Source organism: Misgurnus anguillicaudatus, chromosome 12 (genome assembly GCF_027580225.2).
Source record: "Misgurnus anguillicaudatus chromosome 12, ASM2758022v2, whole genome shotgun sequence".
In the NCBI taxonomy this organism is placed as follows: domain Eukaryota; kingdom Metazoa; phylum Chordata; class Actinopteri; order Cypriniformes; family Cobitidae; genus Misgurnus; species Misgurnus anguillicaudatus.
The window spans coordinates 4,724,467-4,750,181 of record NC_073348.2 but is presented as its reverse complement, the minus strand read 5'-3'; the positions used below and the strand labels follow the sequence as shown (position 1 = coordinate 4,750,181).

The 25,715-nt window shown below is 40.2% G+C and overlaps 2 protein-coding genes across 2 annotated transcripts in view; both read left to right on the top strand.

Moving 5' to 3' along the window:
* Positions 1-25,715, top strand: part of LOC141368955 (uncharacterized) — a 246,497-nt gene that overhangs the window by 113,989 nt on the left and 106,793 nt on the right. The window lies entirely within an intron of this gene.
* LOC129445993 (uncharacterized) lies at positions 11,765-13,997 on the top strand. The gene is made up of 5 exons (XM_073874698.1): positions 11,765-12,365; positions 12,454-12,743; positions 12,827-12,928; positions 13,029-13,057; positions 13,711-13,997. The coding sequence occupies exons 1-4, from the start codon at positions 11,806-11,808 to the stop codon at positions 13,046-13,048; spliced, it is 972 nt and encodes a 323-aa protein (XP_073730799.1). The 5' UTR covers positions 11,765-11,805; the 3' UTR covers positions 13,049-13,057; positions 13,711-13,997.

Sequence of the window (25,715 nt, the reverse complement as noted above, 5' to 3'; positions counted from 1 at the left end):
CCACATTGGCACCCTCCAGGGCCATGGGGACACTAGGCTGCCCTTCTGCTGTTCCTATTAGATTAGACCACGGTGAGATCAGGACAAAATTCTCCGAAGGGGACGCATCTTTACCCTGGTCTCACCTACGGGCAGGAGATGCACCTCCATGATTCAGGGTGCTCGTCCCACCTGGCCCTTCCAGCGGGGAAGCCCCATGGTCGGATGCGATCGTGTCCAACAACAGCTTATGCCGAGTCCGTCAAATAAGTTGCAGTTGGAACACGGGCAGGAGATGCACCTCCACAATTCAGGGTGCTCGTGCCACCCGGCCCTTCCGACCAGGAAGCACCATGGTCGGATGCGATCGCGTCCGACAACAGCTTACGCCGAGCCCGTCGAATAAGTTACAACCGGACAAGATCAGCACCAACCCACTATCTGTCCTCCTAAACACTACGATGCCGGATTGGCTCCCCGGGCACATGGGGTGGTCCTGGTCACGCCCCCAGGTCCATCAACCTACTATCTGTCCTCCCAAACACTATGATCCAGGATTGGCTCCCCGGGCACAGGGGGTGATCCTGGTCACGCCCCCAGGTCCATCAACCTACTATCCGTCCTCCTAAACACTATGATGCCAGATTGGCTCCCCGGGCACAGGGGCGGTCCTGGTCACGCCCCCAGGCCCATCATCCCGCTATCTGTCCTCCTAAAAACTCCGTGGCCATGTGAACACTAGGCTGCCCTTCCACTTTTCCTATTAGATTAGACCGTGGTGAGATCAGGATAAAATTCTCCACATGGGATGCACCTTTAACCCGGTCTCACCTAATTTGGGTGAGATCAAGATAAAATTCTCCACAGGGGATGCGCCTTTAACCCGGTCTCACCTAATTTGGTTGAGACCAGGATAAAGTTCTCCAGAGGGGATGCGTCTTTACCCTGGTCTCACCTAATTTGGGTGAGATCAGGATAAAATTCTCCACAAGGGATACGTCTTTACCCTGGTCTCACCTAACTTTCCTCCTGCCCATTAAAGCAATGTAATTCTTATTAAAGGTTTCGAGGACACCCTCTCTTTTTGACCTTTTAACCATCGAACAAAGCCGCAGGGCCGCGGAACTTCTCCGTCGGTCCCGGGGGCCAGTGACAAGAGCATCGGGACGTTTGCGGGTCGTTCGTGTCATTCTGAGCATTTTCCACGAATCCGCTAGAAAAATTCAATTCATTTAAATTGCCTGTGGAATTTTCTAAGGTGGGAGGGGCCCCAAATTCTAGAATCCGGCCCTTCGGGGGGCCCCAGACGACATACCGAGACCGCGTGTCTCTAGGGCCCTGTGGAATTTTTTTCCCTCCTGGGGCCCCTGGAGGTGCATGTACTCGCCTCACGCCCCTTAGAGCGCTTAAACCCGTTCAAAACAAGCGTGTCCACGAACACACTACACGTGGTCCATCGAATAGATTGCAGGCGGTCACTTCCTGTATAACAGGAACCATCCACCTGCAATTTATTCGGTGGACTGCATGTATGTTTTTCAAGGACACCGTGTTACAGGATGACTCCCCGCCCTTAGAACTGTAATTTTGTACAAAGCTTGATGCATTTCCTGCAAAGTTTTGGCATCCCCGGACCATTCTGACCCTGTTTTCTGGACGTTCCACCAGCAATTTATCAAATGCTTTTTGATACCGGTTTCGAGGTCGATCTAAAAAAAAAGGGTCCAGAAAGGGCCCGCGACCTAGGGGCCTCGTCGGTGGACACTCGGGGCCCCCGGGAACGGGGTGTCAAAGTCCGGATGTCGTCGGTGTTCGTGAAGTGCCCGAAACAAAAACCTAAATGACATATTGCTGAAAGATAAAGTTTTGACCATTTTCTCACCATTTGACCCCCGAACAAAGGCGCAGGGTGGCGAAACTTCTCCGTCAGCCCGAGGGGCCACCGACGAGAGGATGGCGACGTCCGCGGGTCGTTCGGGCCTTTCTTAGCATAGGAAAATTCCATTCATATAAATAGCTGGTGGAATTTTTCAGGAAGGTGGGAGGGGCCCCAAATTCTAGATTCGTGCCCTCCGGGGGGGCCCGGACAACATACCAATACCGGGTGTCTCTAGAGGCCTGGGAATTTTTTTTCTTCAAAGAAATGACTCACGCAGTCCTCTCTGTCTTAAAGCTTCTCAGAGCTTTTTTATGATCTGAGGGAGGGAACGAGTGTCACGTGTTTGAAAACTTCCCAGGGCGTCGACGTCGTGGTGGCAAAAGGACGGGGCCCCAGGGGCCCCCTGCCTCAAACGTCGAGGTCCTACGACGTGACGTTTCCGTACGGAAGCACTTCCTTTTGCCCATTAAACCAATGTAATTCTTATTAAATGTTTCGAGGAATTCCCATCTTTTTCGAGCCACTGACCCCGAGCGAGACGGTTATTTTTTCCCAAATTCCGTTTTCTCCGTTTTAATTTTTGCAAATTCCGTTTTATCCGTTTTAATTTTTGGCAATTATATTTTTTACCCTTTACTGTTATTTTAGTCATAAAAACAGTGTGCCTTTAATGTTAATGATTAAAATGTAAATGCTTTAGGGAAAAACTGGATAACAGGATTACTTAATGACTATAAAAGATGCATTTACACACGCACACACGCCGCGCGCGCACACACACACACACACACACACACACACACACACACACACACACACACACACACACACACACAACTCAATTCAATGCATTGTTCAGTGTTGTTGCAGGAGGCTACAACAAGGTGTCAAAGCAGTGGTGCCTTCGTGCCTTAAACACATCAATCCAGCGGAACAAGATCCATATTTTATACACAATCGCTTGAAATGCATATAACTTTACAAACATACACAGGATAGTGATCTGACTTAGGAAAGCATGAGCACGCAGCTCTTTGCACGTGCGAGCGAAAGAGAGACGGAGAGCGGCACCATGATGCAGATGATTATATTTTAAATGCGAGGGATAGTAAGTTTGCCTCAGCTCGCTTGAAATGCATAAAACTGAACAAATACATGAGGATTTGTGTTCGCACTTCGGACAGATGCGTGAGCGCGTGCACATGAGAGAGGTAAAGTGAGACAGACATGGATGAGAGAGTGCATGTATCTTTGCGCTCACCGTGAACAGAGTGTTGACAAAACTTCCAAAATAACAGTTGTCCGGTCACATAAAAGTCATGTGAGACCTGCTCGGAACCAAGTGCTTAGCGTCGAATTTCTTAATTTTTTCGCTGACGAAAGCAGAGTCGTGGAGAGCCGCTTCACCATAGAGACAGAGCGCAGCGCGTCACAACCTGAAAACCACGCCCAACGGGGGGGAATTCAATCCAACAGTCTCCATTGACTTTGTATTGTAAAAGGCCGCCTCCTTGTCATTTCTGGCTTATAACAAAAAACTGAATAATGCCTAAAAGCTGCTTTGGGACAATATGTACAGCTAACAAGCCAAAGAACCCAGAAATAAGTTTTTATAAGCTGTCGAGCCGTAAAACCCAGTCTTTAAGGAGAATAAAGTGGATCGCCGACTACGTTTCCCCCTATTGGACGCAGTTTTACTAATATGAGTACTATGAAAAGTTGCCTGTTTCCATTTCTGTGTCTAAACACTCGTTTTTTGAAGTCGACAGCTTATAAAAACGTATTTATTAATTCTTTTGGCGTGTTAGATGTACACCTTGTCACACAGCAGCTTTTAGGTATTATTCTGTTTTTAAGTTTAATCTGTAAATAAGTTTTTATAAGCTGTCGACCCCAAAAAACGAGCGCCTAAAGACACAAAAATGTATACAGGCAACTTTTCATAGTACTTCTATTAGTAGAACTGCGTCCACTAGGGGGAAACGTAGTCGGCGATCCACTTTATTCTCCTTAAAGACTGGGTTTTACGGCTCGACAGCTTATAAAAACTTATTTCTGGGTTATTTGGCTTGTTAGCTGTACATATTGTCACACAGCAGCTTTTAGGCATTATTCAGTTTTTTGTTATAAGCCAGAAATGACAAGGAGGCGGCTTCTCGCAATACAAAGTCAATGGAGACGGTTGGATTGAATTCCCCCCGGTGGGCGTGGTTTTCAAATTTGCATAACGGCGCTCTGTCTCTATGGTTTCAGTGTTTTGGAGGGGGTCTGAAACGACGGGAGGGGGCGTGTCGCCCAGATTTACTTCCCCGGTCTGCATTTTCCCCAGACATACGTTCGTCTCCCACACAAAAACATAATTTTATTCAAAAAATGTAAAATTCCGCAAAATTCCGCGTTAATACTAGATTCCGTGTTAATTAGCCAATTCCGTGATTCCGTCCGCGATTCCGTGATCGCGGAAATTATAGGGCCCTAAGACTCAAATTCTGACTAGAATTGAGTATGAGAACGTCAGGCTATAAAATGGTCCGACTCCAAACCAAATTTCTCTAATTTCAAAAATGAGTCTAAGATTATTATACTATGATAACGAACTGTAACAGTAAAAATCTTATATAGATTACAAGCAAATATGACATTGCTTAAACTCTTTCACCGCCAGCATTTTTTTTAAAAGTTGCCAGCCAGCGCCAGTGTTTTTCATGATTTTCACCAAAGTTTAATGCCTTCCAGAAAATGTTCTTCTTCAGATATATAAACATACAATATACCAAATGAAAGAACAGACCCTCTGCTTTCAAAAAAAAAAAACGTTTCATCCTACCTTGAGTAGTTCTTTTGTAATCAGCTTTTGAATATGGGTAGGTTTCTGCAAAAACACCACATTTTGAGCAAAAAGCAGAGATAATTCCATTTTTGTGACAAATTTTCATAGAGATCCCATTCAGAGCGATCTTTTAAAACAGACACGGACATGCAGCAGCTTGCCAGAGGGCAATACTTCCGGGTTTAAAAAGTTGCGGAAGGGCGCCACCTGGTGGATAATAGCGGTATTGCGGAAAGACGGAAATACTCGTCATTGGCGGGGGAAGCTTTTTCTCTTGATTGATGAGATCTCGTCAATGGCGGGGAAAGAGTTAAAAGACACTTTTTTCACAAACCTATTTTCAAAGTCTACCATTCAAAAGCATTGCAAGGTCAAACAATAGGACTTTAGAATATGGTTTTAAAGAGAATTTTTTTTTTTTACAGCCGAAAGTGATGTTATAATATTACAAAAGAAGGCTGTGCAGGGTTCATTACTTTGTAGTCCTAATTTTAAATAGCTTTTGGTGTGTTTCTGCAACAGCATTTTAAAGGAATTTAAAACTGCAAGAAACACACTATATGTTATTAAAACTGGTTCGATAAAATGAACCTAATAATGGTATAGACCAGAGGTCCCCAACCACCGGGTGGCGACCCAGTACTGGGTCGTGGACAAGTTGCCACCGGGTCGCAAGAACGTCCCGAAAAAAAATTGTATAAAATAACATCGATCATTTCCACTTTTGTACAGAGCCGCGCTCTCTCTCTTTTTCTCCGCCTCTCTCTCTCTACCAGCGCATCAGCGATCACATTGCTGTCATAGTTTGAGCATACAGTACTTCTAAAACACAATTGATCAAAGAATTGCGGAGGTATGACTTTATGAATCATTTGCAAATGTACGTCGCAATGATGTACATATGCGGAGACGTTCAACTGTGTGACAGCGCAAAAAAACTGAAAAGTAATCATTTTATTCTTCTTTAAAACAACTTCAGAATTATCTATCGATTGTAGCACCATGATCAAAATAAACTATTAGGCTAATAATATTTTAACGGCTAGACTTTTAACGTAGGTTTGAAAGGAACCTAAACTTGTCAATCAATCATGGTAAACGTGAGTCTCCGTGCCTCTGCGCCCAGCCGCAATTCTTCTGTCATCTCTCCTCCTTCACTGCATTTTTCTTCTCTTCTGTTACTTGGAATTGGGTCTCGAGCCCGACCAGGATTCGAGCTGCCTTCGAGAACAGCAAGCCAAATTCGTTTAGGTTCCATTAATTATTAAGACTAAATGGGCAGGCAAACTAGTAAAAACAATCAAAGTAAAAAACAAACAGTTAAAATATGGTTTTAGACGTATATAGAAAATATACTATAGCCTAAATAAAGCTTGTTAGGTTGTTATCTTTACTTCCGTTTAAAACGTACATTTTGAAAAGGAGGATTTTCAGCACATTTGAACAGCAACTCAGCGACATCAAACCCCCCCCTCCCAAAATCACCCCCGCGGTCCGCGAAATTTTTTTTAAAGCTGAAACCAGTCCGTGGTGAAAAAAAGGTTGGGGACCCCTGGTATAGACCTATAAAAAAAAATAGAAACCCCACATCTTGTTTTACTGAACAGCATGGATTTTTTTTTTGCTTTTTGGCTAACCAGAACCTACCCAGATCTCAGCCGACTATTTACTCTTTTTTGGCAGATCCAACTCAAGCCCTCAACCAAAAAAGGTACCTTTTGCCTTTGGCTGGCAGGACTCATACCACAACTCCTCAGAAAGCTGTTTCATACAAGGGTGTGAACAAAAGAGAGCCCGAATTAAGCCCAATGTAAGCCAGATTTGTGCCAGAACATTTGCTATCTGCGCTTGGTTGTTATCTCGGAAAGGAAGAAACATTGGAACAGTTTCAAAGAGAATCTCCATGTTGTCTCTCCTGAAAAAATCACTTGCACTCAACTTCATAGGAAAGCCACGAAAAGTTAAGAACACAGCCTCGATTCTCGCAGTAGTTCTCGTAATTGTCTTACCAGTGAGATCGTCGACATGTCCGAAGTAGCTTTGGGCATCCTTTCTCAACTTCTGCTTGTGTTTCTCAATGTGGAACCCACATGTTGTAATGATCCTGCTAATTGGATGCTTGACTGGAGATGACTCATGCACATGTGGAGTTGTTGCATAAAACTGCACAAAATTTTACCTGAAAGTTTTATCTAGAGGGCGAAACATATCAACAACCTTTGAGTCTATATCAAGAGGAAGGTGGTCCAAATTGGATTGAAAGTTGCATGCCTCAGACATGGAATACACTGAAAAACAGATTACCACGGTTCCCAACCACATCTTGCAACCCGTGGTGTGAGAAAAGCAGATCAACAGACGGATCAGGGTTAGGCATAGGGAGTTAGGGTTATGCCTTTGATGTTTCCTGACTTTGGGTTTAGGCACAGTCAAAATGTGACGACTGGGGTTAGGATTTAAATTTGGTGTTTTCGCCAGGTTTCTAGGAGGGTACATCAAAAGAATAGAAAGATTAGTACACATAAAGCCTGCTTTGATGGCATGTTAAAAATCAATTGTTATATGAGCAGGTATATAGGGAGACCCCTGTGTGATGTGTACACGTGTGTTTGTACATTTACCTGATTAAAGTGTTTACATTTGTGGTGTTCTGTATTTTTTGTTTAACAATTACATGGGGATTCTGTTGTAGTTCAGCCATGAAGTAAAACTGCTCAGTAAACTTGCTTTTCTTAAAAGGCACTACTACGTTCTAAATGCATACATACAATTTGTACTTGCGGAGCATGAAGTGTTCTGTTACACAATCAAATGAAATTACTCATTACTTGACATCCATGCTGTTATATCCCTGTCTTTGAACAGAAAATGTCATTTTGGTTAATTTACCTTTTGGGGTCAATGAAGTCTGATCTGCAGAAGCTTTACCAAAATTTAGTCAAATTCATTGACTAACACTGCAGCTCAGGTACAGAATGAAGCAGAAATCACTTAACAAAAGCACCTTTTGTGTTCCAGTAAAAAAACTACAGGGATTGATTCCTATAAAGTTTACTGAACAACGACTGCAGTGATCAATATTTTACTCTCTGAAGGTAATGCCAAACTCAAAGTACTTTTGTAAAATGACCTCATGGAGGGCCATTATTCCACAGACTTCGTGTCCTATCCTAATAAACGTCACCTGAACATAATAATTAATGCCATTAAAAACTAATTACTTGACAATTGAAGACAGGTGCTGTGTGACTGAAACCTGGTCTGCGTTCAGCCCCGATGAAACGTTGCACAACGTTTATTAAACAGAAACGGTGATGCATTGAACCCCCTGTTGTGATGACGCAAGAGTTGCAACTACGGTAGCTGAGAGGCCATTCTTTGTATTCTTTTTTTAAATGTTTCTGAAGCCTTATGAAATCGTTATAAATGTGTTTAATACTGTAAAATACCCTCAATGTTACAGTCACTGACCTGGCCGTCCAGAATGAAAGACAACATTCTAACTTGAACCCACTGAGCGAGCTGTCTCCTACCGCGTGGTTTCATACATCTTGCCGCTGATTGGGCTGACATTTCTGACACACCCACCAAACGAGAGAAAACGCTTCTAAAACCTGTTGCATTCCGTTGCACACCGTTTCCAGGAAACATGTCGTTCAACCCGGAAACCGTGGCAAAACGTTGTGCACCGATGTGACATTGAACATGCCCCTGCAGAGCAAGGCCCTTCCATGACTTGCCTTTAACATCTGTGTGGTGCATTAGTGATGCAAAGTCCGATTCATTTCCGCAAACCGGCTCTTTTCGGACAGTTCGGCTCATTGAACCGGTTCAAAAAGCTGATTCACCGGAGGGCTGTTTCATAAAACTAGATTACAGAATAAGCCAGGCTTATTTTCTTAAGTCTGGCTTATTACCAGTGGATTTCGTTTCATAAAACAAACTTGAACTAGTTCAACCCCGGTTACTATGGAAACTTATGCTTGGAAACTAGCCTTGTCCGGAGCAGGCTAACTGTCAGGCTAAGCTTCATTTGTTGCTTAACTAGACTTCCACTAACACTGAAATGTAAATGCAATGATATTACAGCTGACGCTTTGACATTTTATTCGACTTTATTAACCACTATTAATCTAACAATTAAAGAAAATCAACTTATATATAAAAAAATTCATTTTGTTACAATAATAATTAATACAATATAGACATGTGTTTCATAATATGGTGTGTTATAGGCCTATCAAAAGTTAAATATAAATGTATAATCTTAACTAACCCAATATAAGAATAGCCACAGCAGTCAAATTTGTATCTAAATTTAAGATGTATCTAAATCCATATAATTGCAATGTATTGATATATAATTCAGATTGTCTGTCATACAGAAAGGAGATTTAATTTAAATATTCAACACACACAAGTCAAGTACAGTCATTGATTTTTTTATGCTTGGTGTTCATAAAAATGCACATTATTTTAAAGATCTACAGTATTTGTATCTTTCTCTAGTTGTTACATTTTTCTTGAAATTTAAAAAAATTATTTATGGTGTTTACATGTCTGAAGGAACACAATATAATGATGTGATGGTATGCTCTTGGCATTTTGTTGTAATGAGTTAAAACACTTTTTTGCCTGTGATCCCAGAGAAGATTGTTAGTGTCCTGCAGACAATAATTGTTCACCACACAAGTAGGCTTGTACTGACTTACAGTATAGACTTACAGTATAAATGTGCTTATACCTCAGGCCTCTCTTCAACTAATCCTCCTGAAACCATTCATAAAACTCTGTTTATCTTTTAACACCTAACACTACACTGTTCAAAAATTCTGTAGAAATGACAGTATTACTGTCAGCTGTTTGCCAGTAACTTACTGTAGATTTAAATTTATGTTATTCACTGGCAACAGTATGTTCAAAGTAAAATGAACATTAAACATTAACAAGTCTTTTTATTTACAGAATAAAGCTATAAAATAACAGCCTCATGCATGATGCTCATAACATAATGCTCTATAATGCACAAATCATTTGCCATCAAAAATGTTTTGTGTAACATGTCATGTAGTAATGATTGGTCAAGAATATGTGTACCATATATAATTTGACACAATCATTCATTGTACTACTGTAAAATCAGAAATGGAGATGCTTTCCACCCATAATGCTCTCAATGACCCTATTTTTTTCTTACAAGAACAGTTCATCTGCAGGGGTAAAGCTGTGCTGCTGATAGATGCCAGTGCTCTCCTCACTGCCAGTCAACATCTTTGGCAGCTAACATTATGAGATTAGACACTTCTAGCATATGATTGCTTAAATCAACTACACTTATGAACAATATATTTATGTTTTATTTTCACCTGTTATTTTTTTCCACTCAAGTTGCAGCTTTTGAAATGTACCCCCAAATAAAAAAAACTTTAAATGTAAGTTCATCTGCTAAATATTTATTATATAGGTTACTTAGTAACCTACAAATTGACTTTTAAAAGATAAGATCTCTATTATTTTTAAAAAGTACAGTATATAAAAAATACAGAGAAAGTAGAAACAAAAGAGAACCACACGGGCATTGACGGGGATTGAACCCGGGTCGTTAAATGCGCTGTTGGAAGCACTCTCGGTCCAGCAAAGGTCTCTGTACAATTCCTACGTTTGGCCCAATCAGCGGCTCGATTTTCCTACGTTCTTTCTACGTTTGCCTACGTTTGGGCCAATCAGCAGCTCGATCTTCCTACGTTCTTTCTACGTTCTTTCTACGTTTGGGCCAATCAGCAGCTTGTTCTTCCTACGTTTGTCTACGTTTGGACCTATCGGCAGCTGGTATGATTATACAGACCGGAAATAGATGGAGTGTTTCCACCGAGTGAGTAAAACAAAAATAAATAGAATATTACGAATGTACTGACATTACTCGATGTTTTTTTTTTAAATATGTCGATGTATTATTACGTCTTCCCGTCAAGCGCTGCTTTTGATATTTAAAGATACGGAATTAGCCGGTTATGCTAATTATCGAGTAACTAGCATTATCGAATAAGTTGTGAACGTCAACGGCGAATTTCGATTTCAAACTGTTGTAACTACATCTACGGGGTCTAAGGAAGATAACCAGATAGTTTGATAAAAGATGAAATACATTTTGAGAGATCGCTAGCATGTAATGTAACATAAACTGGATGCTGTTTACATGAAATGAATGGGGCTGTAGCTAGGATGATACAGTTAATTAAAACACGCTACTATCTCTGACAACAAAATTAAACCACACAGTTAGTATCTTTAACCCTTAAGATTATCACCACGTGAAATCAAAATATAAAGTTTAAGTGTATGTTTTTTGCATTAACAATAGGCCTGTTTGTTTAACTCATTCACCGCCATTGACGAGTTATCTTGTCATTTATGAGTTCATATTTAACTAATAAGTATGCCTTTCTGGACGAATTTCAAAGTGAAAGTTTAATACCGCTTTTATCCACCAAAACGAATTTATCAAAAACGGAAGTAAAAAAATCTAACGTTTTATTTTAACTCTCTTTATGTTTGATAGTCATTCTGAGTCTGATCTCTAACATAAATTTCTTTTTTGCTCAAAATGTTGTATTTTTGAAGAGAAATATCCATATTTCAGTGGTTAAATTAAGTGGAAAAAGTAAATATATAATGAAACGTTTTTTCCCCATTTTGTTTGTTTGTTTGTTGTTTATTGCTTGTTTGAAAGCAGAGGGTGTGTTCTTTAATTTGATATAATTTGTATGTTTATATATTTATAGAAAATAATTTTTCCTGCAAGGAATTTTGTGAAAATTTTGTTAAAATCACAAAAATGCAGGTGGCCAACTTTTCTCAAAAAGGCTGGCGGTGAATGAGTTAATGGCTGCCAATGCATAGGGGATTAATCCTGGGGTCATTATTTACCTGTTGTGTCACGTTATGTTAATTTGTTAACGTTAATGTTTTAATAGTGAATGTGTGTAGTACTAGTATATCATTAATCTTATGTGTGATATTCCTGTTAATATGGCAATTAACATGTAGTTTAACCTGTAATGCTGGCCTAATGCAATGCTCGTTTAATTCTGTGCTGTCATTTCTTGTCATTGTAGATATGGCTTTTGCTAACTTTAAAGTAACACAATCGCAGCAGCTCGTCATGCGGGCCTCTGGTGAGGCAGTGGCCTTTGTCGCCGCTAAGGGGCCACGCGGGACCGCCGCCGCCGCCGCTGCTGCTGCTGCGAAGGCCAAGAAGCCGGAGGAGGTGGAGAAAGAGGCCCAGGCCCTCGTCGTCTCCAAGGGCGGTGACCCTGGTAACGGCATGCTGGTGCTGGGCTGCTACAGCATTCAGTTTGGTATGTACCGGGGTCAAACGTTCCGTTGGCTCCTGGAGAACGACGTGGGCTACACCACGCAGTTGGTTGCCAGCCACCAGCGGGAGCGGGAGAAAAGTGCCTCCAACAGCCCCCTTATGGCCAACAAGGACGCACTCGTCCGGTACTCGTGCGCCCACCCTGCTTTTGTGGAGCAGCTGAGGTTCCACCGGGTGTACGAGGAGGCCCGGGCTCGCGCCTCTCAGCCCGGGTGTGAGGGCGAGGCGCTTGTTGGCTTTGGGGAGTACAAGGAGGTCACCCTGAAGGACCTGTACAGCTCCGAAAAAAAGAAGCACCAGAAGTAAGTCCTGTTGTGGTGAAGGGCAGTGGACTGTTAGGGTTCTGTGACTTGTCGATATGCTTATTAATCTTTGATCGTTGTCTTGCAGCTTTGTCAAGTACCTACGGCGGACGACACCGCAGCCTGGGACCACGATGTCCACCGCCAAGATGTACATCCTGGCCCAAGACAAGAAGCGGTCGGCAGAGGCGGCTGCTCCCCCCCTACCTCCCACCACCAGCAGTGGCCCCAGCAAGGCCGCTTCCACCACGCTGCCGCCACAAAAGCCGATCGCTTCCATGTTGTCGGGCCTACTTGGAAAACGTCCAATGGCCCCAGGTAAGCTGCAGGCCGAGGTCAGGAAGCTGATGAGCACGTCAGCACGGCCTGCAGTTCCAGGTAGATCTATTTCTTTCTCTTTAAAACACAACAGAGGTTCAGTGTACAGGATTAACAAATCATTGCGCCCCCCCCCCCCATAGCGGTGTCTACATCCGTCAGAGACCAGCGCCCCTCTGTGCCGCCCCCCACCACAGAGGTGACGGATGAGGAACTGATCCAGATGGCAACTGACTTAGAAACGGGTAACTGGCACCACACTCGACGTGTCAAACATTTGCTTTCAATATGTTAATATTCTTCTGTCAGTATTTGTGTATTAACTGTAATGGTTTCATTTATCAGTCGTTACAGTTGATGCTTGAAGGACAAAGGTAGGTTTGTCAGGTGATGTAGCCGTCTTTATCGATGGTAGATGTGCCGTCCTCACTCGCGTAGTGGCAATGTAGATTTGCTTAAACACTTTTGCATGTCTACTCTCCTTGGCCCTGATTGCTGCATCTCTTAACATTCACGTTGTAGCACTAATCCATCTGCTCTATCACTGGCATGCTGCACGTCATCGAATCACTGGCGGTTGCATAACTAATCGTAACTAATCGTTTGCAGAATTAAAGTTATTGTTTACATCATATACATGTGTGTGTGTATTGTGTATAATAATTCTGTATATATAAATACACACACATGCATGTTATATTTTAAGAAACAATTATTTGTATATGTTAAGTATTAATTTTTGTCTAATATAAATTGTATATAAATTTAAAAATGTATATACACATGTAAATATTACTTAAATATGTACATGCGTGTGTGTGTATGTAGTTATTTATATATACATACTTATTATACACAATACACACGTATATATGATGTCAGCAAAAACTTTAATTCTGCAAGCGATTAGTTGTTATGCAGCCCTAAGTCATCAACACTCAAACTCACTTAGTCTTGCCTGTCTGTGTGTCGCCCTGTGACTATCAATGTGCTGATGCCATTTTGTTGTGTGTGAATGTGTCTTAAGATCAAGTACAGGTCCTTCAGGTTCTCCCGCTGGTGGAGAGGCCTCCATCTCCACCTCCTCCTTCGGCATTGTCCTCCATCCCACCCCCGCCACCACCACCTCAAGTTGCTCCGGCTACGCTCGCGGTTCTGGCGTTGACCAGGGAGGAGCCCCTTTGCGTCTCCGTGGAGGAGACGCCATCCAGGGAGGCCACCCTGGCCCCAGCCCCGAGGAAGAGGAAGAGGAAGGAGAGGAACGTGGAGCTGCCGAGGAGCGTGGAGCTGCCCGCAATGCCCACTCCTGCTTTGACTGAGGTACAGACAGACAGACAGACAGACACACAAACACACACACACGTGCCTGTACTCATGGACGCACAAAACTGCATGTAGCACAGACATGCGCAAAGGCTGAGCATACGGTGTGAGCGTCGTGCTCTGACAATTTGTTATATTGTGGTGCTTAATTGAAGTTAATAGTGCCTAAAATCGAGTAGACTGAATGTAAGAGACTACAAGAGGTGTTATGTCTCCAAAAAAATCAAAAGCACAGTCTAAACAAGTTGACAAAGTGTTTCAACACGGTGGAACGAGTGACATGGCAGGTGGGGAAGATAACACGCTTGAACTACCAGCCTTGATACGCGCTGTGATTAGAGAAGAAATAAGCGTGGTGTTGGATAAACTAAATGTTCTTACAGAGGATATTGCTGTGTGCACAAGAAAGCTTGGAGTAGTTGATGTGAGTTTGTCGAATATGGACAGTCGTATCACAAAGTTGGAGTCGGTGTGTGAGGGGCTCTGCAAAGCCAACGAGGAGTTAAAGGATAAAGCTGAGCGGCTTGAGATACACAGTCGGAAATATAACCTGCGTGTATATGGTCTGACGAGTGACATTGAAAAGGGTAATCCGACCAGCTATATGTCCGAGTTGTTTAAGGAATTATTTCAGGATAAACTGCAGTCAGAGCCAGAGGTGGAAAATGCACACAGGATTGGGCCGATCGAGAAAACAACAGGTAGAGCGATGATTGTGCGCCTACAAAAGTTTACAACGAGAGAGCAGATACTAAGAATTTCAAAGAAAGAAGGCGTTCTACAAGTTCGTGGTATGAAATTGAGGATTTTCCAGGATCTGACGACGGAGATGGCAAAAAAACGAGCAAGCTTTCGTGATATCAGGAGTAAACTGAGGAACGCAGGGGTGAGGCATGGTATTATTCATCCAGCCACATTTATCATAACTTTTAAAGGTGAGACAAAAAAGTTCACGGAGTGCAGTGCAGCAGAAGTGTATGTAAAAACTATAATCGAACCTGGACTGAATAACAGTGGACAGAGTTGATGAATTGTAATGATAAGCTGTGAGTGCATGATAAAACTGATAAACTGAATTCGAAAGCCTGGACTCAATAACAGTGGACAGAGTTGATGAATTATAATGACAAGCTGTAAGGGCATGACAATAACGGAATTCATTGGATTAGTGATCCACACCCCTATGAAAGAAATTTTGAGTAAAGGCTAGGCTTTTGTTAAGATTAATTGGAAGAAAGCTACTTTAATTTAATTTTGTACACATGAATATATATAGATATTTTTTATTTATTTTTTTTGTTTAAAATAATAATTCAGTCTTGTATAAAGCCCACATAATGTTTAATTTAGAAAAATAATATGTCATGAGCAGGCGAGGCTCAGTTGACGCAATAAAGTATGTATTTCGTTACAATGTTGAAGAGGTTTAAGTGTATGAGTGTGTGGATGACATTGTTATGTGGGTGTTTACATGTTGTGTATGTTCTAGTTGAAGCTCAAGGTGATATTAAAAGTAGAATAAAAGAGAGGATAAGAAAGGATCAGGTGTCAGATGGTTGAAAATATTATGTTGGAAAAAGGTGGTTTCAAAATTGCTCATTTGAATATTTGTAGTTTACGGAATAAAGTAAGTGATATTCCAGAAATTATACAGGATTACAATTTACAGGTATTGGTCTTATCAGAAACACATCTAGATTCAACAATAAATAGCACTGTGTTGAACATAGATGGATATAATATTTACAGGCATGATAGAAATTTATATGGAGGAGGGGTAGCCTGCTATGTTCAAAAACAGATTCCAGTTATAGTTAGAAGGGATTTAACTATTATAGGAGTGGAAGTAATCTGGTTACAATTACAAATTCCACATTTAAGACCGGTTCTGATTGCATGCTGTTACAGACCGCCAAATGCCAAAATGGCGTACTTAGATCAAATATGTGAAATGTTGGATAGAGTATGTGATATAGGAAATGAAATATATTTTTTAGGAGATTTAAATATAGACTGGAAATCTAAAAGCTGCACATTAAGAAGTAAGTTACTTTCATTTGCTAATACATGTAATTTGTCGCAGGTGGTTACTGAGTATACAAGAGTAAATTTGAAAGCTGATGGTGCATATTCAGCCACTCTTATTGATTTGATTTTTACAAATGTAAATTAGTTGTGTTCGGCGGCTGTCTCTATTCCAGTCGGCTGCAGCGATCATCATTTAATTTTGGTTAAAAGAATAACAAAGGTACCAAAATCAGGTCAGACATTTATTTGTAAAAGGACTTTTAAAAACTTTAAAGAGGAAGATTTCATAGAAGAAGTAAGGAGTATGGATTGGACCGAGGTAATAAAAGAGCAGGATCCAAGTAGTGCTGTGGCCGTTTTTAATAATTTGATAGTACAAGTGATGGATAAACATGCTCCTATCAGAAAACGAACTGTGAGAAATGTCTCGGCTCCATGGCTGGATCAAGAGCTTAAGGAATATATGAAGCAAAGGAATCAAGCTAAGAAAGAAGCAATCAAATCTGATGATGTGGTACAGTGGAATACATATCGTAGATTAAGAAATTATGTAACAAAACTAAATAAATTAAAAAAATGTTCATATTATCAAAGAAAGATTAAGGATGTTAAGAGGGATAATGCAAAAGTATGGAGTACATTAAATGAATTAATGGGAAGGAAGTCTAGATTACATACAACAGGTTTGGAAGTTGATGGGATTTGTCTCACTAAACCATATGATATTGCTAATTATTTGGGCAAATTTTTTAAAAATAAAATAGAACAATTGAGACAGGCCATGGAGCTTGGACAAGATAGGAATATTTCATATGGACTAATAAGAAATAATATAATGAAGTCAAAAAAATGTAATTTCAGATTTAAGACAGTAACAGTAGACCAGGTTATAAAATTATTAAGGGCGAGTAAAGATAAACCCTCGGGTTTCGATAACCTTGAGATTAGGTTGTTGAAGTTGGTAGCAGATTTAATTGTTTTGCCTGTTACTCATATAATTAATTTAAGTTTATTGAAATGTGTATTTCCATCGCAGTGGAAGATAGCAAAAATTATACCTTTAAAAAAAAAGAACCATTTTCATGTCAAAATAGCCGACCAATCAGCTTGTTGCCTGTAATTAGTAAAATTATGGAAAATGTAGTGTATGATCAAATGCAGGAGTATTTTGCATTAAATGGGTTAAATACAATTTATCAGCATGCATATAAAATGGGTCACTCCACGACTACAGCATTGACTCAGATTACTGATCATTGGTTAACGGAAATTGATAAGGAAAATTTGGTTGGTATAGTTTTGTTGGATTTAAGTGCTGCGTTTGATGTTTTAGATCATAGTATATTAATTAAAAAATTATGTTGTTATGGATTTGAAGCAGCTCCTATTAAATGGATGGAGAGTTATCTCAGTAACCGAGAGTATACTGTGTATTTTAATGGTAGTTACTCTGAGGTTGAAGAGATGAGGTGTGGAGTGCCTCAAGGTAGTTGTTTAGGGCCTCTTTTATTTTCTATCTTTACAAATGATTTTCCCCTTGTGATGGAACATGCCACCATGGCAATACATGCAGATGACAGTACATTATATGCATCTGCAAGAACAGTAGGTCAACTTAATAACATCTTAAATAAAGAATTGACCTTAGTTACACAATGGATCAGTGCTAATAGATTAGTCATAAAAAAAGATGGCGCCGGTGCTCATGGCATGCCGTCTACCTGCTGTGTCTGTTTTTGTGTTATTTTTGTTATTAATAACCTGTTTAGTCAATATGCATCTTCATTGGTTATTTATGACCGGACTCAACTGTTAAGGATCCAAGCGACTGTGGATGCGGCTTTTAAACATGATTTTAAGGGATCGGGCTCTATCCCTCCGTACCTGTTGGAGAACATTCCCGTGCACCTGTACCGCTCCTCCCACAGTGTTCGAAGACGCCGATGGAGGAAGCGTGGAAAGCGCAGCGGTGTCATTGTGAAACTGAAACGGGCCATGGGTGGTAGAAAATGCAGTGTTATATTTCGTACAGGAGCAACGCTTGCGGATAGAAGAGATGTCTGTCGGCGCTTTATGACTGGCGTGCGTGGTTGGATTTACCCGATTAAGCTTGATGGCGCGACCTTTGTGAGAAACTCGGGACGGTCACGTGTCTGTACTAGAGGCATTGAGCTCCGGAATCTCCGCTCTGTCTGCATCGAGCGGCAAATGACCGAAGAAAATGCCATTATGCAAATGGCTTTACTCAATGTTCGGTCTGTGGGAAACAAAACTTTTATACTCAACGATTTTATTACGAACAATAAACTGGACTTCCTCTTTCTGTCGGAAACTTGGTTGAAGGTAGGAGATCTTACGCCGTTGGTTGATCTTTTACCACTGGGTTACTCCTATTTGAATTCTCCTAGGTTAACTGGGCGAGGTGGGGGCCTTATGTCCATTTTTAAAAATGATATTGAGTGTCGGACGATCTATAATGAAATGTATAATAGCTTTGAACTACAAACGTTTCAGACAATATTGACTAAACCTGTGTTAGTGGCTCTTGTGTATCGTCCTCCACAGTCAAATAAGGATTTTATGAATGAATTTTATGACTTTGTGAGTGGGCTGATTACAAAATACGAAAGCTTTCTTATTGTTGGGGATTTTAAGGTGCACCTGTGCTGTGGGCAGGATGCGGTCTCTAGAGAGTTTGTAAATATGATTGACTCCTTTGATCTGGTACAGTGGGTCAAAGGGCCAACTCATAAGTTGGGCCATACATTGGATCTCGTTTTATCTTTTAACTTGCACATCCAAGACATTATGATTGATGAGGTTGTGTTTTCGGACCACAAACAAGTGCTGTTCAATGTATGTTTTCATAAGAATAGGAGGAAAAAATTGCCAGAAAAAATATGGTCACGGAAAATTAATTCCTCAACTGGTGTTGAATTTTCTGCTTTGTACAAAGATTATGGTGATTCTATTTTATCTGAAATGGCCTTGATGAATTTAAGTGTTGATGAGTCTGTGGAACGGTTTAATTCTGTCTGTTCTGATATTTTAGATAATGTTGCCCCTCTCAAAGCAAAAAGTGGTCAAATTAAACATTTGCCATGGGTTAATGAACCACTACGGGTACTTAGACAACATGCTAGACAAGCTGAGAGGAGGTGGAAAAAACATAAACTACAGGTCAACTATGAGATTTTCAGAGAATCGCTAGAGACATTTCAGATGGCCTCTAGAGATGCTAAACACAAGTATTACTCAAATGTTATTGCTCAACATGTGAATGATCCTAAAATTTTATTTAAGGTGATAAACTCGGTTATAAATCCTATGCATACTAGGTATCCTGATCCCTCTATTTTGAACTGTGAAGACTTTTTGAACTTCTTTAATGATAAAATTGTTGGTTTACACTCTACAATACCAAAACTACCAGTAACTCCGTCTTGTGACTTAGCTGTGCCTTGCAGCACGGAATGGAGAGAATTTGATCTCATTAGCCTTCCAGCTTTGGCGGATATTGTTGCACATCTCAAGCCATCGTCTTCTAAAGGTGATGTTTTGTCACCTCACCTTTTTAAGCAGATTTTTTCTAGTGTAGGAACTACGGTGCTGAATCTAACGAATAAATGTCTTAGCCAGGGCACCTGCCCAGCAGTTTTTAAGCATGCTACAGTTCTGCCGTTACTAAAGAGGCCTAATTTGGCAATAGAGGATCCAAATAATTTTAGACCGATTTCAAATCTACCTTTTTTAGCGAAGGTTTTAGAAAAAGTGGTATTTAAGCAGCTTCAAACATATATAACTATAAATTCAATTAGTAAGCCATTTCAGTCTGGTTTTAAGTCCTGCCACAGCACGGAGACAGTGCTGGTTAAAGTGTTAAATGACATCTTTGTCTCACTGGATAATGGCAGTAATGTCATTTTAATTTTGCTGGACCTTAGTGCAGCGTTTGATATGGTGGACCATGAGATTTTGATTAATCGCCTAGAACATTGTGTTGGCCTAAAAGACAATGTTCTCAAATGGTTTAAATCCTATCTTACGGACCGATTTTTCTCTGTCAATATTGATAGCTGTAATTCCTCAAGCTCACACCTTCCGTGGGGAGTTCCCCAAGGCTCAATCCTTGCTCCAATCCTTTTCTCGCTATACATGCTACCTTTAGGGGCTATTTTTCGTAATATAAAGTGTCATTTCATTGCTACGCTGATGATACTCAGATTTATCTACCTGTGAGTGAGTTAAATTCAAGCTCAATTGACACTCTATTAGCATGTCTTTACGATGTTAAGGATTGGATGGCTGCAAACTTTTTGAAGCTTAACGAAAATAAAACTGAAGTTATTGTGTTTGGGCCAAAAAAGCATGAGGTATTGCAGTGCTTAAATGCCGTCTTCACATCATCCAATCCCCAGCCGCTTTGTTTGCTACTCACACCTGTGTTTAATCCGGCTTGATTTGCCTCCCGGCGGTTACTTCCCTACTTTTGGTTCCGCCCCTTGGAATCGTCACCGTGTGACAAAAATAAGCCACAAATCTAACACTGTAAACTGAAAGGGTATTTTAGTTTTAGAATATAACAAAATAATCTTCAATAAATTCAATTAAAAACCTTAACAATTAATACTTTGTTCTTTTCTCAAAATTCTTTTCAAATAAAAAAATATGCCCCTTCAATCGAAAAATGTATCCCACCTTTACTATCTGAGCATATTTACAGTTCAAACTTTCAGTAAACTATGAGGCAAAATAATAGTTAATTAATCATAATCTATGTCATATGTTAAATTAACTGAGGTTTTGATTTTACGTCAAATCGTCCATCCCTAAATGGTCTTGGCTAGTACAACCCGTATTTAATTGTTTACTTTTTACAATAGTCAAAATCTTTTTTTGTGTCCTTCAGCGGAATCTTGGGTTGGCACCAAGTCTTTGAGGGAAACGCCACAGCAAAAGCAGCAATGTCAGTCCCCTTCAACATCTACAGGTAAAGTCAAACCTGTGCTCTGGAAATGAACTTACCTGAAATCATCATTATTGAAGCTTTTGGTTACAGTACGGCTTAATTTTAAAGTGTTTGTTTTATCTTTCAGAAGAAAATTTATTTGCCCACAAGTCGGCAAAGGAGAGAGCGACGTATTCAAATTCAGGTAAACAGTCAGGACTGCACTGCACTGCACTGCTAATTTCTGACTTGCCTAATTAAAGTTAATGCAACTTTAATTAAAGTGCCCCTATTATTGTATTTGAAAGGCTCCTAATTTTGTTTTAGAGGTTTACATGTATCCAAAGTCAAAAAACACTTTTCTCATTCATTGTATATCACCACATTGTTCAATATTTTTCAAAGGACTCTGTAAATGAAGATGGCCCAGTCTGTTGTGATTGGTTATCCACACAAATGAGAACTCAAAATTTAATTAATCTCATAGGCCTCAATAGCAGGGCTTTGAACCAGAATTTTTTACCAATTGGTTAGTTCCGAACACAAACAGTATTTTAACGTTTCCGGTTTTCGGTTCAACCCTAAAGTTGACGTTCCTGAACCGGTTAGAACAAAAAAATTAAGTTCCCGAACCGGTTAATAATGTTCCATGTCAGCTGTGGGACTAAATAAGTAGGCTGATCATTAAGGACATTTAATTTAAAGGGGCATTCAGTAGGATCTACCCCCATCTAGTGGTGGAATTGTATTTTCCATTCAAACGAACAGTGCTTACTAGCTCCTCCCCTTTCCAAATGCGTGTTTCAACTACGGTAGCCGTTATGTAATCACTGATCTCCTTGTCCGTTGCAGCTGGTTCACGTGTTCTGAATGAAAACGCGTTGTGGAAACGCATTGGTAGGCTAGTGCTTTTTGTCCCTCTCTGTTATTATAGTTTATCAATACGGCGGAACGATATGGATGCCTCCTTGGACTTACCCGTTCAATGTAAGTAAAGAGGAGAAATTCGAAGCTTACAAACAAAAGTCAGATCACTGGCAGAGGTCATTTGACACCAACGAGGACATATTTATGAATACAGACATTGATTTTGATTAATAAAACACTTAAAATCCTACTGATTGCCCCTTTAAATTATTAGTCTAGATAATTTTCCTTAAGTCTCTCTCTTGTCATCAAACATTAAAAAAGGCTACATTATGTAAGCGGCATAACTGTAATTCTGACATGCCTACATTTGTTGAGTGCACTTAAACACACGCGCGCACACACACAGACGGAGGACGAATGCCAAATGTCGCTTTGGGAAGAAGATGCAGCATAAACAGTCACTCCACATAAAGTGAAAATCAAGGTGTTTTTCAGTGCTATATTTGCCAGATGTATTTTAATGGACTACAGTATAAGACACAGTAGCGCAACTCAGGGGCGTAGGCAGAAAATGTATTTTGGGCGGGCCGGGGCAAAAGTGAGTGGGCCAACAGTTTATCCTAGAATAAAATGACTTAAATAATAATTAAACCTTAGAGTAGAAAAAAGAATAGACAATCTGCAAAAACAGTGACATCTTTCCTTTGCAATTTTCGTCGAAGGCAATAATAAAACACTGTCTAAACATGTTCAACCAACACAGATAGCTCAATAAAGGCTGGACAAACCAGGCCAGGCAGTCTTATTTAGGCTAGTCATTAGTGCAAAAACAGTTCACCTGAAATAAAGTAGGCTAAAAGTAACAGGAAATTGAAATAATGAAAACTCTCAGCAGAGCACGGTTTGAAATAAATAACACACTGCCTAATTTATATTAAATCAACCATATACAGTCCAATCAGCCTGGTGGAAATTAAGCTTTTGTGCCAAAAAATAGCATCTCGTTTAAATTAAACAATGTAACTTAACCTATAAGGTATATATCTATACACAACACACCACTTAGTTAAATCACTTCCCGAGCAAAAATCATGGAAATGAGTTAAACAACAGGCTTACCTTTGTTGTTTTCATTCTACAAAACAAGATGCAAACGCCTGGGTTTAATGTTGAAAACAGAAATGATCTCATTATAGTCCAAAGAGTCACAGAGTTATTTTTCAAAAATCAAAAGGCACAGGTTTTTGAGGCGAGTAGTACTCGTGGATTAAAATTGGGTTGTACGTGGTTCATCAATTGCCGTTAGATCGGCAGGTCAACCTGTGTCAGTCTGACCGGAGAGTGCACTGGAACTGCCGCCAGGGAGCAAGCGGCAACCGGCGCTACTAGCGCGCCTGATTAGCCGCCTTGTGGGTTGATGAGTCTGAAGAACTGAGCTGGTAGGACTCGGCAGATTGAGGCAGTGGCGTCTTCCTCAACTCTTGCTTTTTTAAATAACACATTAAAGAAACTTTAGCCATTATTGTGGCAATTTTAATATTAGCTAAAAAAGCAGTTAGCAAAGTTAGCTGGCTGGCTGCCAGAGCCCGTCGCTCCCCACAGAGTCTACCTGTCAGAACCCCTAGCAACCAATTACGTTCCGGAGGCTTCCTACAACTTGCTTTAACAACTCCATTTTATTTAGAAAGCAAATTATACACACATCGGTCAACAATAAATCAGGATTATATTAATATATTTTTCTTAAATACATTTGAATAATAAAAATAAACAAAAAATGTATTTTGATTAAACTTGCCTGGGCGGGCCAAGGAGTTATGTGGGCGGGCCAGTGCCGCCCTGGCCCATTACTGGCTACGCCCCTGGCGCAACTCCCTCTCAAGTTTATACATCAAGAGATCTGATCTTTGAAGGGCATAGGCAAATCATCAACTTTCACCCTATTTAAATTTTTGTATTAATCTGCGAATCACATGCGAGCCGAACCGTGGGTCGTGATCTGTATGGAATGGATCAGTTACACCACTAATTAGTATTATAACAAACATCTTGAGATACTTGGTAGCCTACAATATTTACCTCTTATGATTGAGCATTAGAGACTTGGGCTTGAGTATGCTACTTTAGTGTTTCCCACAGGATTTTAAGAGACTATGGTGGTGATGACGTCACACGCTGATTAGCATATATGTGGCGTCATTGCGTCGTGTTTTACAGGGACGTGCACAGACATTTTGAGGGGCAGGGGCTCAAGTGAAATAAAGGGCACCTTTCATAATTATGTATTTTTTTCTTTCTTTTTTTTAAACAAAAAGTATATTTATTAACACAATTCTGACTTCCACTTTAAAAAAATTATTTAAAAAGTTAATTAATTTTATCTTCCTCAAACTCACGCAATTGTTTAATTTTCAAAAGTGTCTACAAAATAATCAGTTCACACAGACACCATGGTCTCCTTAGTATTCTAGGTTTATAGAGCAGCAAAGGAAGCCATTACACAATGTGCATGTTTTGAAAACATTAAATTACACATTAATTACAAATTTGTTAAAATGCTAAAAAGAAAGTTGTGACTGCTTAGTGCTTAGTGCTACATGCCAATAAATGCTATATCATATGCTAGCGTTTAGCTGATTAGTTGTTAGTTGCTACTCAAAATGTATTTTTGTTTGATAAGGGCTCAAAATATAAGGTCTGTTTACTAATGTGAGCTTCTGGCATGAGCCTCAGAGCAGAGCAATCAGAGCAGAGCTCAACATTATTATTCATGACCCTTTCAAATAGGGCAAAAATAGACCATTTAATTAAAATGACAAATTCTAGGGTTGTAAATAGACATTTTTTGTACTTAATAAAGCAACATACCTTCTATGTAATTGTCAAACAACAATTTAACCAACCCAGTCTCACCCCATGGCGTCAATATTTGTTGACACGGAGAGTATACCTTTCGCGTCATTTTTTGAAGAACTGGGGACTTCAATACTATTAAGTCCGTTGCATTCTCTTTCCTATTTTCTTACCATTTTCTACCATTTTCGCGTCGGTTTAGGGTTAGATTTACATAAGGACATCCCTACCCAAACCTAACCCTAACCCCAATGCCAGGTGACAACTGTTTAATTTCGCGTACCTAATAGTAGTGAAGTCCCCAGTTCGTCAAAAAATGACGCGAAAGGTATACCCTCCGCGTCAACATATTGACGCATGGTCAAGTGTCGTCAAAAATTGACGCCATGGGTGTGAGACTGTGTTAGACTGTGTTACAACAACATATTATGACAACACATCCTATGGCACCTTAAATCTTAGGTTTCATATGTATTAGGGTTACACATGTCAGAAACAACAAATATAGATTAGGCCTATTTTATTTGTATTTTATATTTTACTTTTTTGTGATGTCAGTGAAAATTCAGACTGGGCAAGTAAAATACTGAACCATCAGATTTCTTCCCAATCTACTCCAGCACTCCATTGTACTTATTTAACAGACATTACTAAAAACGCAAACCAAAAAGCTTACTACTGCAGTTAGCAATTATTTTATTGTTTGTGCTTTATTATTTTATGAGCAGTCTGTTTAAACTACATACACTACACTGTTACAAGTTCGCAACTCTTCAGGTTAATATGGGATTGCCATGGAAAACAATGTCCCTGAATCGTTATGTGTAACAACGTGTCCCATATTTTGTGCATAAAACTGTTAATATAAGAATGCTTTCTTCCTCACACACTTACCGGTAGCTGCCTGCATAATCATGGACATCGCGTCTCGTTCAGGCTGAGCAGCTTTGGCGCTTGAAGCGCAAATGATGCAGCACGAGTGTAGACAAGCCAATCATAAAGCGAAGTAA

What these genes read in the sequence shown, in the direction of transcription:
- LOC129445993 (XM_073874698.1), top strand. Translation starts at nt 11,806, where the DNA reads ATGGCTTTTGCTAACTTTAAAGTAACACAATCGCAGCAGCTCGTCATG. An exon ending in GAAAAAAAGAAGCACCAGAA is followed by an intron (nt 12,366 to 12,453) that starts GTAAGTCCTGTT and finishes GTTGTCTTGCAG; the next exon opens with CTTTGTCAAGTACCTACGGC. An exon ending in AGCACGGCCTGCAGTTCCAG is followed by an intron (nt 12,744 to 12,826) that starts GTAGATCTATTT and finishes CCCCCCCCATAG; the next exon opens with CGGTGTCTACATCCGTCAGA.